Below are 16,202 nucleotides of genomic sequence, written 5' to 3'. Positions count from 1 at the left end.
CTTAATGAATAGACATCTAATGCTCTATAAAAGAGCAGAAATCTGTCTTTTCTAAAACATAGAAAATCAGTTATTGTTGTACTTCTCTCTCTCTCTCTCTCTCTCTCTCTCATCAATCTCCTACCCTCTTGTTTTCTAGATATTTTGTTCATAAAACAGTGCACTAAAGACTGTTTTCTGCAGAAACAGTTTTAGTGATTTTCTCTAAGGCTTGAAGTTCTTGGAAGGCATTTTGGGTTTGATTCCACTTGTGTAAAGTGTCATCAAACATTTGTAGGACATTCCTACAAGGCTTCGTTGTATCTTGGAGGCAATTCGTGAGTCCCTTTTGCACACAACTGGTAGGGGCGAAATTTGTCTTAAGGAAATCGATTACGCGACTTGAAGCAACTCTACAAATTTCTACATTTTAGGAAATCCCACCAATGGCTACCATGATTTTTTTTTTCCATGATAAACTTTTGTCTCAAAATGGTAAGAGAGGGTGAAGTGGCTAAAAGTCAGGAAGCTAGTGTTTTCAAGTGGTGAGAAATGGCTAAAAATTAGGAAACAAAACACTCTAATCAAAATAAGATCTACTTTTACCTGATTTTTAACTACTTCTCACCCTCATCTTGATCATGCCCTCTCAAATCTCTCTCCTTCTCAGTACCGCCCTACCCTTCTCTCACCACTAGAGAAGTTAATACTTTTCGAGAATATATATGATCAAATAACACCAACTCTAACAGCTTAAGCTTTTTTCAGCTTAGGCTTTTAGAGTAATTGTTAGTTTGAAAGATATAACAAAAGAGAAAAGAAGTCACATGGGGGCCAAAACAAGGAATCCGAAGCTGTGATTTTATTTTCTCCACCCCAAATCATAATTATTTCTCTACCATCCCTCTTCCATTTTATGGAAAATCTTTAGCTTTTTTCCCCAGGGTGAAGACCCCTTTGTTTGGAAGCAATTATAATTGGGTTCATTACTGGTTTCGTGGCCTAACTATAGGAAGGCCCACCTTTGATTGATCCATTTATCTGTCTATAATACAGCGTAGTGATACTTGCAGAACCATGTTTTAATAGTTGCACAACTCAGCTTGTCTTTTATAATTTGTACTCTTATTTGTACTAACTCAGCTTGTCTTTTATAATTGAAACAGCTTTCAACTGTTATTACAGTTCCCAAAAGCTCTCAGAGGACAATTAAAAAGGAAAAGACAAACCGAGTTTGTGCAATTATTAAAATATGATGGTGCTAATATAATTAGCGAAGATATAAATACTAAGCATTTCTTTCCGTCAATCGTTTTTTTCTTAAGAAATAATTTTAGGGTTTGGGTTTTGCTAACTGGTGACAGTTACCAATAAATTTATATTTATAATGTCTTTAATAGTTGTAGTGAATGATATTACCACCCTTTTTAGGAAATGACGAGTTTAATACGATGCGAGCAGGAAATGTATTATATAAATTATTGTATCATTTTTTGAATTATTGGAGAGAGAGAGAGAGAGAGAGAGAGGATATCCTTTTATGAATTATTGGATCATTTTTTTCTTACTTGGGACAGCCATCTTTATTGTAAAAGAGAAGTCATAAATAAACTGGAGGAGGCTGTCCCAGGTAAAACTAAGGGGAATATAAAGCTTCCATATTCGCCCCCCTTTTTCATCTTGGCCAGCCTCCTCCAGTGCATCTAGACTACTTTTTTACACTACAATCTTGTGGCCCAAGGAATAAAAGGGGGGGTGGGGAGGGGGGAGTAAATCATTTCCCTAAATTTACAAAAAAATACGTTTCGTCGACAGCAGGGTTCGAACCTGCGCGGGCGAAGCCCAACAGATTTCAAGTCTGTCTCCTTAACCACTCGGACATATCGACTATACGTTGAAGAATCTAATAATATAGAATTTTATTAACTACATAATTAAAATTTTAGTGAAGATCAAGACATTTAATTTTTATCTGGGAGATATCAATTTTCACTTTCAATGTTAATAATCCCATCACAATTACTTCCAAGTTCACAGAAGTATACATTAAATTATATTGGTTTAGGCTGGGGAGTTATTAGCCACTAATTAAGCTGTCAAAGACTAGAATTAAGTCATAAAATGAGGATTATATCAACTATTATATTATGGTACTGTGAATACAAGAAAACGCCATGTGCTGTTCGTGAACATTATTTATTCGTGCGAAAATAAATGATTTAATGACTAAATTAGACCCAAAGCTTAAAGAAATTTACATCTAGAAAACTTGGGTGTCTCCTGAGGTTATTTAGAGCCTTATAAAGTTTGATTTAACTTTTAAATAACCCATGTAGTTATTTGGAGCCATATAAACTTAAATATATCTTTATGTAGTAAATACTTTATAAATATATAACAAAATAGGATTGCGGCATTGCGCTGATGACATTTCTTTTTCTTTTTTTTTTTTGGAAAAATAATGTTCATGCATAGCACGCGCCATTTTATTATAAAGAAACTTTACATTTATATGATGTTTAAGTGTTAAAATAAGTTTTATGTTTGCAAGGCTCTGTGCAAAACAATCTTTTCAAGAGCTTACATCTTTATAGTTTGAATGAATTAGGTTTTGTAATTAGCTATTAAAGTTCCCTCAAAATTATCAGTAGGCAATAAGAAAACAATAAAATTGATTCATATTTTTCAATCAAAATAAGCATGGATTGGGTGGGTTCTTTCTCCCTCCCCTCTGGGAGGAGATAGTCAGTGTTTGGTTTTAGGATAATAGATGGTTGATGAAATTATTAACAGAGAATGGGGAGGCCCATGTAACAAAATCACTAGTGATGGGGGTGGATTTTAGTCCATTGCAAGGCCCAGGTGATAAAATTGGCTTTAGGATCATTGAGTTATGCCTGCTCATTCTGCACATGCCCTTTGATAAAACCCCATGGAATGGAAGATTCACTCACTTCTTTACTATTTCAAGACCACCCACTACGCCAAAGAACTGGAACTGAAGAAGAGCAAGGCCTTCAAAGCTCGCTTGTAGCATTTTTTTTTTTTTTTTAAATGGTGTTACTCTTATAACATTACCTGATACAAAACAAATGAGTGCCTAAAATTGAAATGATCATTGAACCAATCTCTCATCTCTTCAGGTTAGCAGTGCATAACAAAATCACTCCAGCCCATAAAGTCTGAATGTTCTGTGGACCAGAAGACGAACTTTTTTGCTAGAATAGCACTCTGTATCATGATCCTTGACTTTTCTGTCCATATTTCCTTCCCCGTTCCTGGATGATCCCAAAATTAGGACCAAAATAGAGAAGGCACTCCAAACATATAGGCCAGTTTTTAAGTCCAATTAAGAGAAGCAATCTGAGTAATATCTTCATCCAGACTGATCCAGAGCCCAGACCCACCTGGCTCAAGCACAAGTCTAGGCCTGCTGACCACCCTATAGTTAAAATTTGCATCGCTATGTCATACAAGAAGTTAAGAACCAAGCATAAGACATCATCAATAAGGCACAAGAAAACTTTTGATATTTTTTTTTCTATCTAATTTATCTTGGCAATAATATTCTACATTATACTGTTCAAAGAGAGAAGAAGCAAGGAGGCTAAGGAGTAAAGAACTGATGAACAAAAACCTAGACACGAACAATTGTGGTCATGTAAAAGCCTAAGAGCTGAATATGAGACAATCCTATCTGAAACAACAGAGTTAAGGACTAAGCCCTAAACCTGAAGAGTGAGAACTCCCCCATCCCCACTCTACCAGACACCCCAACTCAACCCCACCATCCCCCCCCTTTCATCTCAAACCATCCCTCTTGGTATACCCTTGTAAAATGGGCAGGTTACAAATGACTTAGTTTACATACAAACACTACGCTAGCCTGGAAGACTGTTCAGTTACATGAGTAAAATACAGAAAGGACTGTATCCCTTAAGAGTGAGGAGGGGTGAACAAGAAGGTCTGGTAATGGGTAGGGTTGCTGTAATAGTTGTTCCCACCACCATTACTACCCTGGTTTGGAAACAACAGAGGCGGGAAATCCTCATCTTTCAACTGATAATTCCTTGTGACTGTCGATCAGGCAAAATAATCAAATCCCCCTGTTAAGATCATACATTAACAGCATCAAAAGCCATCCCAATGAAGAATATGAAGAAATAAATGAACAATAAATAAACAAATAACCAGTGAGAGAAAAAATATAAGGTCATCATCATCTAAATTTGACATCAATTCTGATCTATGTCACAGATATTGCTGTCAGGAATTTCTCGGCAAGGGAAAATCTCGGGATATATTAATCTTTTTTTTTTTTCCAGGTTTATATAGGGAATAATGATAAAATAAAATAATTTAAAAATATGTAAATTAAGAAAAAAATAAAAATAAAAAAAAATTGTGAAAATATTCGTAAAAATATCATGACATTGTCGTGATACTATCACGGTAAATGAAAATATCAGTATTTTTTTTAAATTCTTGGGTTATTTAGGATTCCGTTGTTTTATCAAAATATCACGATAAAATCGCTATATTTTGAAAATATCGGAGATATTTGTGACATAGATTCGTATATCCTAAATAACAATAACAAGAATTACCAGTAAACAGTTAGATGGAGATCATGAAAACTGGTGCAATTATTACCTTTGGAGTTGGGGCGACGATGGCTGATCGGGTGAAGAGCATGTGGGAGAGCCTACTCGGTATGTTGTATTTCTCTGCTCAAACACATTCCTCCCTAGGCCTCCATCACCAATCTGTGACACCTCATTGATACCTGAAAATTGAACGGGTCCCAGAGAGCCAAACTCAAGTTGCTCGGATGGAGAACCATAGCCACCATTGTGATCATACGAATATAGCATGACAACGGAGGGTACCCCAGGTCCATTTGGAGTGACACCATTTGAGTTCACACCCGGCAATGGATACATGCCATAGGCCATGGGGGTCGAATTGTGAACGGAGTTGGATGAGCTTTGTAAGGAGTTGGTGGGGCCGAGTGGGCCGTTCTGGTAGGAAGCAAATATTTCGTGCCTGTGTGGATCCCACTGCCTGCCAGCATGTCCGTCGGGCCTAAAGCTAGGCTTCTCGGCTTGGTTACGCCCGTGGTTGCGTCCGGCCACTCGTGATTTTGAGCCGTTATTCCAGTTCCCTTCTCTGTCATTATGGTCATTTCGGTTGTAATTGTAATTCCCCCTGTGGTTTCTGGTACCTGAATATTGCCGGTCTCTAAAAGAAGCCTTCTGAAAATTCAAACAAAAATCAGCTACCAACAATGTCATTTGACATCAGTATCCAAAAAATGAGAAGACGAGATGATAGACTGGATTTTCTGATCGCCACCCATGTCCTATTTTTTTTATGTGAAAAATCCATTTGTTGGGACCTGCTAACCATGGAAAAAGCCATGGTTATCATAGTTGTGAAAGTCATAATGTCTAATATAAAGATTTAATGGTTGTCTTTTTCTTAGTGAGATTTAACGCCTCAACCCAAGTTTCTGAAAAGATGGGTTTGGTCTTTTCTTTTGCTTCCTTCCTCTCAAGTTGGTGTCCTACTTAGAGATGACATTTAGGGCACGTCTGGCAACCGGGAATTTTTTTTTCCATGATAAATCGACATCTCCAAGTGGGGAGAGAGGGGTGGGGAGAGAGGGGTGGAGAAGGAGAGAGATTTGAGACGGCATGATTGAGATCAGCCTGAGAAGTGGCTAAAAATCAGGAAACAGCCGATCCTATTTTGATTAGAGTTTTTTGTTTCCTGATTTTTAGCTACCCTCATCACTTGGAGACACTAGTTTCCTGATTTTTAGCCACTTCACCCGCCCCACCCCTCTCTCTCCACTTGGAGACGCCGATTTATCATGAAAAAAAAAATCCTAGCCGCCAGACGTGCCCTGAATGTCATATCTAAGTAGGACAGCAGCTTGAGAGAAAGGCAGCAAAAGAAAAGAACAAACCCATCTTTTCAGAAACTTGGGGTGAGGCGTTAAATCCCCACTAAGAAAAAGACAAACCTTAAATCCTTTTTTTTTTCTGAAATGGAGACAACCCTTAAATCTTTATATCAGACATTATGACTTTCACAACGGTAACCATGGCTTTGTCCTCAAAGATGAAAGGCAAGTGCCATCGCTCCCCGAGATGGGGTCCACCAACCCCACCCAGAAACATGAGTGCAAAATTTCATTGAAATGGATCAAGAGCAGAGAACATTTGACTCCCAGTTGCAAAGAGCCAACTACTGTGGGCCTTGTGGCACAAAAAAGCACACATCATACCATGTTTCCTCAACTTCAAAAAACCAGAGCACTGAATAACTAGCATATTTCATTCATTATATATATATATATATATATATATATATATATATATATATATGAGGAAAGTGTTGGTGAGCTTAAGCTCACCAAACTTATGGTGAGCTAGCTTGCCCAATCACATGGGTCCCACATTTTGGGGAGTCATCCTAACAAAGTGGGCCCCCATGTGATTGGGCAAGCTAGCTCACCATAAGTTTGGTGAGCTTAAGCTCACCAACACTTTCCTCTATATATATATATATATAAACCATTAGACCCTCATAGCTGTTACGGTGGAAAAATGGGCCACAGTAACAAGATCTCGTGATAGATCAACTTACAGGATTTGGCAAATAGGTTCCAGTACCACCACGATATCTAGGGACTTCATCTCCGTAACGGTGATAAACACCGGTGGGACGATTAGTACCATGCTGGAGAGGCGTCATCGGAACAAGACGAGGACCATAGCCCATCAGCTGAGTGAAGGGGTTCATGTTGGCTGAAAAAGGTCTTCCAGGACCATCCCATGGGAAATGACCCTGTAAATACACTGGTGGCACCACAACAGGTGAAGGGTATACCACCGGCCCATGATACCGTGGGTTTAGGCAGACCCGCCCATATTGAAGATTTTGCCAATGGCTTGCAAAGTCACTGTTAAGAATATCCAACTTGTGCTCATCAGAAGGCTCTGGGAGAGCACAATTTATAGAATTAGAATGTGTGAAAATCTCGGATTGATCAATACTCTCAGCCAAATCAAAGTTCTGATCACACTGGTTTACACGACTGTTGCCTGGTCCATCGTCCCTATCAAAATGAGTTGTCGATCCATCAGAATTTCCGGTCTCGGGTGGGAAATTATAGACAGGAAGCATAGTTAGAAATGGAACTGGCGGGCCCGTTGGATAAAATGCAAAGGGTACCACCCCATTATTATCCATTGCCCTCTGTCGTGAACCAGAACCCATGAGCATTGGAGTGATGGGTCCCACGCTTCTCTCTGCCATATCATTACCCGTGTTTGAAAGTGTTATCCATTCCTTGTTGTCATCATCTCCCAGAGAAGAAACAAGATCAGATGACGCACCCTCATATTCCCATCCACTCTTAGCTTTTCCATAACCAGTAGGTGGAAATGCAGAGTTAGCTATTTTTCGTCCTCGCTTATCCCTCGTTGACTTTGAGGATTTAGTAGACGACCCCTCCCAAGAACTTTCGGAACCCGGTTTGCTTCTCGAAGAACTCGCCTGTTGCACAGGTAAGAAACTCAAATGTGTATTCCCGTCAGCAGAGTAAACAGCATTTCCTTTGTTTTGATGTTGGAAAGTATCACTAGGATCTTCCCTTAGTAGCCCTCTATTTTCTTTGACAACCTTATGTTGATCTCTCATAAAAGATCCACCAGAATTCTGAAAATTTCCATTATCAGAATCAAAACCTCTGTTTGAGTCAGCATCCTGTTCCTGCCAAAAACCATCACTTTCATCTTGGTTCAATTCAGTCAATCCTGAATTCTCGTTACTAGAGTCAAACATTTCTTCATTTGAGGCCAATCCAACACCAGGGAAATAATGAGATAATTGAGAGGAAACCAGGCCTTGAGAAAACGGTGCATTCGATCCCCAATGAGGCTCAATCAAGGGAATATTTGGAGGAACCATTCCAGCCACATTCCTCTGAGCATAACCCATTGAAGCTAAAAAAGGTGACATTGGAATAGGAAGATGAGCAGAACCCAAATTCAATGGCACATCAACCTGTCCATTGAAATTATGAACCCTAGATGATGCCATCATATTGACCAAATCTTGCCTCTCCTGTTCTCTTTGCATCTCCATCATCTCAGTGACAGAATCATGCTCTTCCACCATGGGACCCAAGCCGACATCGCCGTGATAACTATTTGAAACACTGTTTAACTCAGTGCCAATTTCGAGGCTTTGATGGGATGGACTGTGCTTTGAGGATGAAGGGTCACCAGCTGATGATCGTGCACTGTGACTGCTCGAAACTTCGGAACTCAAATTCTTTTTTCTGCTAATGTGATCCGTTCTTTGAGAAGCAAACTGGGTTTTTCCTGTTTCCGAAACCCGGTTACGCCTTCCTTGAGATAATATTTCACTGGATGTGTCAGTAAGCTCAGGACTAGACCGTGTCCTCGCAAAGTGATACCTGCCCTGTCCTTCGTGTTCATTGACCAAGTAATCTAGCCGAGAACTTTTCTGACCCTTTTCAGCATGTGTATTTTCATTAGAAATAATATTTCTTGCAACCTGTTCATAGATCCTTGAGTTTAGCTGGTTAGCATAGTTTTTATGGCTCTGAGTGCGAGAAAATGTTGAAACATTGTTGGTCCTAGACATGTTTTCATGGGGCTGGTTTATAGTGTTAAGAGGTTGGGAAGAGACACCGTGAAAAATCAGAGCAGGTAATCCAATATTTTCGCTCTTTTTCTTAGTGCTTGGGTGGTTCCTGAAATTCTCGGACCCATCAATGGGATCTGGGTTCAGAGTTCGTGGGGGCCACAGATCACGACTAGGAGCATCAGGGCGATGCCCACTGCCATGTCGGTCCCATGTGTTCATGAAGAACTGATTGACTTCAGCAATTAGGTCATCATCCGGGCACTCGAGTAACCTTGCCAACTTTTCAGCCCCAAATGCAAAGGCACTGCGTATCCTAAAGAAATTGCCTGTAAAGAATATATATATGTAAATTTAGATGATGAAAACACAGGCAAAACGAGAAGTGCACACTCAAATAAAGTTATTTCACGGAATGGAGCAACCCCCACCCCCTCTCTCTCTCTCTTTGTGGGATGAATTTCTAATATCCACCAAGGGGCAAATTCTCATCGAGCAACTTAATTAAAAGCTTCTGAAAAACCCTAGGTTTTGCAACTGCAACTCCAATATGCACATTTGGCGTAAGTGTAGACTTCATGAAAGAAAGAAGTCTGATACTATTGCATACCAATCCCACACGTGAGAGGGTTATCATAATCATAGTTTTAAATTTCGGCCGAAATTTCAAGAAATTCATTTTTTTTTTAAATTATTATTTTTACAAAATTACTGACCGACATGATTATTTAATTCTTTTTTACCAGATTTCAGCCAAAATTTCCGAAATTTAAATCCATGATCATAATTAAGAAGGCCCAATTATTTGCAGAAAACCTCAAGCAATAAGATATCATTGCAATGCCCTCGTCCATGATGGCACAGTCAGAAACTCAGAATGCAATCAGATCTCTGAAGAGTGAAAATAGGAAACATAGTTCATACCTAACGCAAGTTATTTCAGGGTAATTAAATAGCATTGTAGAATCAGAATACCTTTACTGACACTGCGTCCAAGGTTATTGTTTGTACGTAAAGGATCAATAACATTGAAATGCTTAGAAAGAAAGGGTTGGCCCTGGTTTTCATGGCCTCCTGGGAAAACAGCATATACTGAGCTACAAGCATCAAGAAAGAGTTTGTTGAGCAATAACTCTCCCCTATCCCTTCGAGGAGGTTCAGCTGCATTATATTTAAAATAAAATTAGACAACATGAATAGGCTGATATTTTCCCCATGCGACGCAAGTAAAAAAATACTCATATGAGTTAACAAGTACCTGTCATATCCGGAAGAGAACTAATAGGAACTGGGCCCCAGAGACTAACACAAAAGTTGTCCCAATCAAAATTACTAAAGAATTCCAGAAAACGATATAGAACCTGGTCATGCACACAAAAGACTTTCAGACCCAGAGCTCAATAAATAATACTTACTCTGTCATAAGTATGTATAGTTACCTCCAGTGGTCCAGTGAAAGAGTTGTTAAATACATGAAATATATATAGAACCAACGTTTCCAGAGCATAAGTAGAAATAAGTCCATGATGAGCACCCAATATACGGCTCTCATAGTAACACCAGGCTTTGATCAATATAATGCTGCGCTTGAATAAATGATTTTGATTTATCAAATGGTCAACCTACGGACAATAGGATTAGTAGTAAATAGAAGTTTCACAGTCACAACTTATAAACAAAATAAGATCACATTGCTTCAGATCAACGGTTTTCGAGTAGATCATATAACCCACAACTCACCTCCTCAAGGAAACAAAGGGTACACAGACCACCAAGCTGGTTGAAGGATATATCTACTACAATGTTTTCTACAAGACACTTTATTATCTTCACCTGCAAATAAACGTAAAAAAATAGTAACAAAGAAAGATCACAGAGAATTAAAAAATAAACAACGGGCACACAAAATACAAGCATCGAGAGCAAAATTAGGATCAAGGGCTTTATAAATGGAAATATAACCCTGGAGTCCACTGTTATGAACACTGAACCTTTTATTTAATGCTAAACTTACTCCATCCAATAAAAGGAGAACAGTAAAAATCGGTGCTTCAAAATATGGTCGAATACTCAGTTGACGCGGCTGAGTACTTGATTGATGCGGTCATGGTTTCAAACCCTCTAACATCATCGTGGGCACCCACGAGTTGAGTCAGTCGACTCCCTTTTATCTCGGCCACGTTCTTGTCCGAGTCCGCGATTTGCCCTATAAAGTCAATCAAAACTCCCTTGGCTCTCCCGATTTATGACCCCATCAACCAATTACTAGATCCCGTCGTGCCGAGTCGACTAGGATTTTCTTTGATCATGTTTTGACCCGCAACCGCATTTTGAAACACTGATGTGGTCAGAACTTGGGAGAGTCAAAGGAGTTTTTATTGACTTTGTAGGGCAAAACACGAGTTCGGACAATAACGTGGCCAAGGTAAAAGGGAGTTAACTCGAAGGAGTCCACAATGAAGCGGGAGAGTTTTTAAGCTATGATATAAATGACAGATAACAAAAATGTAAGGGCGTGTTTATATCTACCCTTAAAAAAAAGCATGTTTATAGCATATGCAAAGCTTTGGCAAATCAGCAAGAATTGGACACATGAACAAGAAATACATGAGGCTGAGAAATAATGTTAGAAGCAACAGAGACATTCTGAGTATTAAACGGGACATACTTCCGCCTGAATGTACTGAACTTCTTTGACACGGAACTCAGCATTCTCACATTTCTCTTCATTTTCCAGTGCATCCCGAACCTCTTGTGCCCAAGTATCCTTCAAATTTTGATTCTTACTGAAAGCTGTCAAGTCAATGTCCCCATCGGGCAAATAGGTCTTGAGAGGTACCGATCCAAAGGTGAAAACCTGTAAAATATCAAGATGGTTACAAATAGAAAGAAAATAACTTGAATTCAACAAATACAGTGGATTGAAATAATTAGGAATCTCATTTGTCCAAGTACAAAAATAATACTGTGGCCTGAATGAACCAAGACAAATTGGAAACAGTTAAAATTCTGACATCATGTTTCGTTGATTTTTTTTTTCCTCTGGTTGAAACCCACCATAGGCTCATAAACTGTTTTTCAAGGACCACTGTTAAGTACACTATTCTAGTATTCTTAGATTTTTAAAGCATTGCTACCAAGGATTTAGGGTCCACAGCTTCGAAAGAGAGGAGAGGCGGGCCGGGGGGGGGGGGGGGGGGGGGGGGGTGGGGTGTATATCATGTCAGGGAGGTTGCAATATCAACAACCAAAATGGAGAAGGACAAGACGCTTTCCCTTGCAGGATTTCTTAAACAATCTAATACCACAAAACCAAGAGCATGTTCAGCAACCATTCTTTGCTGGGCTTTCCTCACTTTTTACTACCATAGAATGAGAAAGGCTAAACAATCAGGAAGATCCCGATGGTAAACTAGATCCGTTTTCACCAATATCTCCAAATCCCTGCAAATTGGCAGGGGAGAATGAGTTTTTGCCCATTTTTTTGAAGCCACATGGATTGAATGAAGTTTGCTTGCTGCTCCATAATCGCGAACCTGATTTAGATGCTCAAGTGGAACGTGGAGCATTCCAAAAGCTTGGAGTTCCAACTACAAGGAGACAAATTCAATCGTGGATAAATGGATCTATTTATCCAAGTCCCATATTTTTATTTCTTTAGTTCTTTACTTCGTTACACTCAAATGGTGGGAATCCAATCTTCCGTGTGTAACTTAGAATCCCCAAAAGAAAGGTTTTCCAAAAAATGGGTGATCAAAAGTTCGAATCACTACACGTATTTTAGTGGTCAATACTTTTGGTTGTGTTTGAGTCACGGAAAGGTTGCTCCATTGTGACCTAGTGGTCAGGGGTTCGAGTCACGGAAACAGCCTCTCTGCAAAGTAGTGGTAAGGCTGCGTACATCTAGCCCTCCCAAGACCTCGCAATGGCGGGAGCCTCGTGTACTGGACCATACTTTCTTCTTTTTTTTACTTTGGTGGTGTTCGACTATGACAAGGCATTCAGTCAAGCAGTCAAGAGTACCGTAGTTCAATTGTTGTAATATTGGCCAACTCATCTGAGTCGCCCTTACCTTGGCTAAATTTTAAGAATGCATTTCTTCATTCGTGGGAACAGAAGAAGTTTGTAGAACAACCAACATAGGGGGTATGAAACAGCTAGTAGAGAAAGTTATGCGTGCAAATTGAAGGGTGTTGTATATGGCCTCAAGTAGACACCACATGCCGAGTTGGGCATAGTACATCAAGCTCAAAGATGTTAATATTAAAGGAGTAAGCCTAATAAATCCTTGTTTATTAGACGCACTTCATCAGATATGGAACTAATCCGAGCATAAGTTGAGGACATTATAGTTACTAGAAATGTTAATTAAAAAATTAAAGGAGTAAAAAAAAGATTGACATCAAACTTTGATATGAAAGAGCATGGTGAGCTGCACTACTTCCTAGGTGTAGAAATTGAATGCAGTAAGCAAGAAGTGACAATGACCAAACGGAAAGTCGGAAACACATAACAAATAGTCCTCGTAAGTTCAAACTGATGAACGGGAAATTAGTTAGCACTCTTGCTGTTTACAGTAAGAAAAAGAAATAGTACAATTCCGTATGCAATCACAAAGTAAAAAACATTTAAAGCTCATCATAGTTTGCAGTCTATGTAAAAATGAAATTCTTAATATTGGCACTTTTTTTAGGAAGGGAACTAGATAGCTATTTTTATGAAGTATGCAAATAATCATATAACAATTAAATGAATAAAACGATCAGAAAGTTGAACCGTGGGATCACCTGACATGAGAAGCATTTCATGATAAGCCGCTGCACGTAATCGGCAACAGCATTCCTACGCTCTTCGGAGGGTTTGTTAGGCTGGATGCAAGCAATCAGCTCTGTGGTTCTCTCTTCCGCTCTAGACCATCTCTCCGCATCGAGAACTCTAGTCACACCAATCGCTTCATTGGGCAAGAGGCCATTGGGCAAGATGCCGCTTGGCTGTGCCCAGCCTTCATGATCGCCCATAAAAGACTCACTCCTAGCTAACCTGTGCCGTCTCAAACTCCTATTCCACTTCTGAGAGATCACCCTCTAGCAATCTCTTTACAAAATCTATAGCAATGTGTATCAAATGACAACATAAAACGTCCCTTACGTGCAATGTGTTTCGAACGAAATTGTTAAGGATCTGTCAAAAAAAAAAAATCCAAGTCCTCCATTCATCAGATAAACAAGCACTTATGTATGAAACCCAATTCTTCCAACAATCTCAAAATTTAGTACCAAAACAGAACACAGTTCTTTTACTACCAAAAAACTTACGGAATATCAGAAGGTATAAGAAGATATGTTTGACATTTTATCTTCACTCAAACAATAGATGACAGAAATATCTTCGGAATAAAAATCTCCTAACCCTAACCCTAACCCTATTGCAACAATCCTGCCAAAACAACTTACATTCCACGCAGAAAGGAAACCAACAGAAAACGAGACAAAAACCCTAAGTGAACCGAATTCGCAATTGAATTAGACAATCTAATCGAACCCAACCGATAGAAACCCTAACCCTAAAGCAACAATCTTTGAAAACTTAACGAATCGTCAGTCTGATCTCAATATAACTCCAATGCAGATGAATTTCGATCAAATGATACGAAAAACCCTAAAAATTACAAAAAAGATTCAGAGAGAAAAAAAAAGATCGGCTGACCTAAAAAATATGTATTTCGAGATGAAATTATGGGTTTTTGTGATATGATTTATGGCGATCGATTGTTGGTATTTTGGGGAAGCTTCTCAGAGAAGTTTTGAGGAGAGAGAGATGAGAGCCGGGATGAGAAGTAAATAAAATAAAGAAATAAGAAGGGAAGAAGAGAGAGATGGGGAAAAAAAAAGGAGAAAGGGGGGTTAAAGAGAGAAAATGGGGTTTACTGTATTAAGGTTTAATGGAAGTTGGTTCCCTTAATCTTGGGGTTGGCTTCCAAGTTCCAAATCTCCAATGATATGAAGATCGGTTTCTAATTAGTAACCTTACGCACATGGCCCCATTTAGTCGTTACATCTTTTATTTGCCAACGTATGCAGTACCAGGGGTTGGGTCGGGTCGGGTCGGGTCCACCCAAACCCAAGCGGAGGGACCATTTGTCTGACCTTAGCCCGACCCATGTTTCAACCCAAAGAGAGTCAACCCAGCCCAGCCAGCATAATTTTTTCTCAACCTGAACTCAACCCCCAAGTCACAAAAAATAAAAATAAATGAATAAAAAGAACAAGAAGAAGAAGAAAGAACCCAGCCTGCTTCTTTCTCTTGAGGGGCTTCACTACTCCCTCATAGAGTCAGGGTTGTCCCTGCCTGCAAATAAACTAGGCGATCTCAGCCGTCGATTTCACGGGCTCAACATTATGTTGCATCCTGATGATATGAATCACCTTAGCTATGACCATTCAACCCAGTTGCTTTGGATTGTCATGCAGTTAAGGGAGCACATTGACAAAAGTTGACAAACACGTGTGTTGCCAAAATTGGTGATCTGCTGAGGTGGCGTCAAAATAAATGATGAGCCACTTGCGCACACGAACAAACGGTTGGACGACCTATCCGGAGTTTGTTCTCCAAGAAGGCCCTCCAATGCTTAAGTTAGTGACAGCAACATATAATAAAGTGTTTATACTATAATAGTAAATCTTAGGAATTGACCCCTTACCTTTGAGCCTTAAGAGGCTATTTATGGTTAGGAGCTGAGAGAGTAGGGCTGGCAACCGGGCTGGACGTTGCATTCCCTAATCCCCATCCCTCTCCCGCACACTAAAAGGCAGAGTCCAAAAGGGCAGATTTGGAATTTTAAAAATATAAATTTTTTTATAATGCAGATTAAGTGCTTACAATGGCACAATGTAAGGTATTGAATCGTGGCGGACGCAGAGCCATTCCCGTCCCCACGCCATCCCCGCTCCGAGGAACTTTTCAAATCGTCATCCATGTCCCCATTCCCACACAAATAGGGGAATCCCCACGGGGCAGGGCGTGACAAATCCCCATTTTTACGGGTGAAATTGCCAGCCCTATCAGAGAGCATTGGAAGCGAGGTTGCCCTAATACCCTTGGTACGTGTGTTACTCTATGATTAGGCAATGATTTACTCTGGAACTTTCCAAATGAGATAAAATCACTTGATTGTCCCTGGACACTTGGTAGCATGTGATTAGGCAGTCATTTTGCCCCCATCAAATGCGCCCCCCCTGGCGGCTTCCTTATGTTGGTTTAAGCTAAGGGAGAAGAAGAATAGGGGAGTCTTGACGGGCTGATTGTTCATTGTTCACGTTTGCATCGTTCAGAATGGGCCTCCCGAGCTGGAATCTTTTTTGAATCACTTCGCCATACCAAGATCGGCTAAGAAAAAAATCTGAAGTGGATATGACAAGTTGAAGTTCTATTGCACTGCGCCGTATCTAGCTCGGCCTCAAAATTTTCCAAGGTGAATTCTGACGAGCTGAAGTTTTGTTGTTTTCCGTATTGCATCATATCCAGCTCAGCCGTAATTTTCT

At 39.7% G+C, this 16,202-nt stretch overlaps 1 protein-coding gene and 1 non-coding gene across 3 annotated transcripts; both read right to left on the bottom strand.

Annotated features, from left to right (window-relative positions):
- Nucleotides 1-1,785: 1,785 nt before the first annotated feature.
- Nucleotides 1,786-1,867, bottom strand: TRNAS-UGA (transfer RNA serine (anticodon UGA)). Its single transcript has one exon. It is a non-coding gene; the product is annotated as a tRNA-Ser (tRNA).
- A 1,620-nt stretch (nucleotides 1,868-3,487) lies between these two features.
- Nucleotides 3,488-14,643, bottom strand: LOC143889423 (uncharacterized). Of its 2 annotated transcripts, none has more exons than XM_077393623.1 (10): nucleotides 14,368-14,643; nucleotides 13,449-13,842; nucleotides 11,330-11,518; nucleotides 10,402-10,494; nucleotides 10,101-10,283; nucleotides 9,920-10,022; nucleotides 9,637-9,822; nucleotides 6,634-8,990; nucleotides 4,633-5,234; nucleotides 3,488-4,085 (listed from the first exon to the last, which is right to left on the bottom strand). In XM_077393623.1, the coding sequence occupies exons 2-10, from the start codon at nucleotides 13,677-13,679 to the stop codon at nucleotides 4,076-4,078; spliced, it is 3,954 nt and encodes a 1,317-aa protein (XP_077249738.1). In that variant the 5' UTR covers nucleotides 13,680-13,842; nucleotides 14,368-14,643; the 3' UTR covers nucleotides 3,488-4,075. The 2 variants fall into 2 exon arrangements, with proteins under 2 accessions (XP_077249738.1, XP_077249739.1); XM_077393624.1 differs by lacking the exon at nucleotides 14,368-14,643 and adding an exon at nucleotides 13,977-14,306.
- Nucleotides 14,644-16,202: the final 1,559 nt, after the last annotated feature.

Source organism: Tasmannia lanceolata, unplaced genomic scaffold, assembly GCF_043159265.1.
Source record: "Tasmannia lanceolata isolate RefF3 unplaced genomic scaffold, GAP_Taslan_0.1 ptg000013l, whole genome shotgun sequence".
Taxonomy (NCBI): domain Eukaryota; kingdom Viridiplantae; phylum Streptophyta; class Magnoliopsida; order Canellales; family Winteraceae; genus Tasmannia; species Tasmannia lanceolata.
The sequence above is the reverse complement of the archived record's forward strand: the minus strand, read 5'-3'. Positions and strand labels throughout refer to the sequence as shown.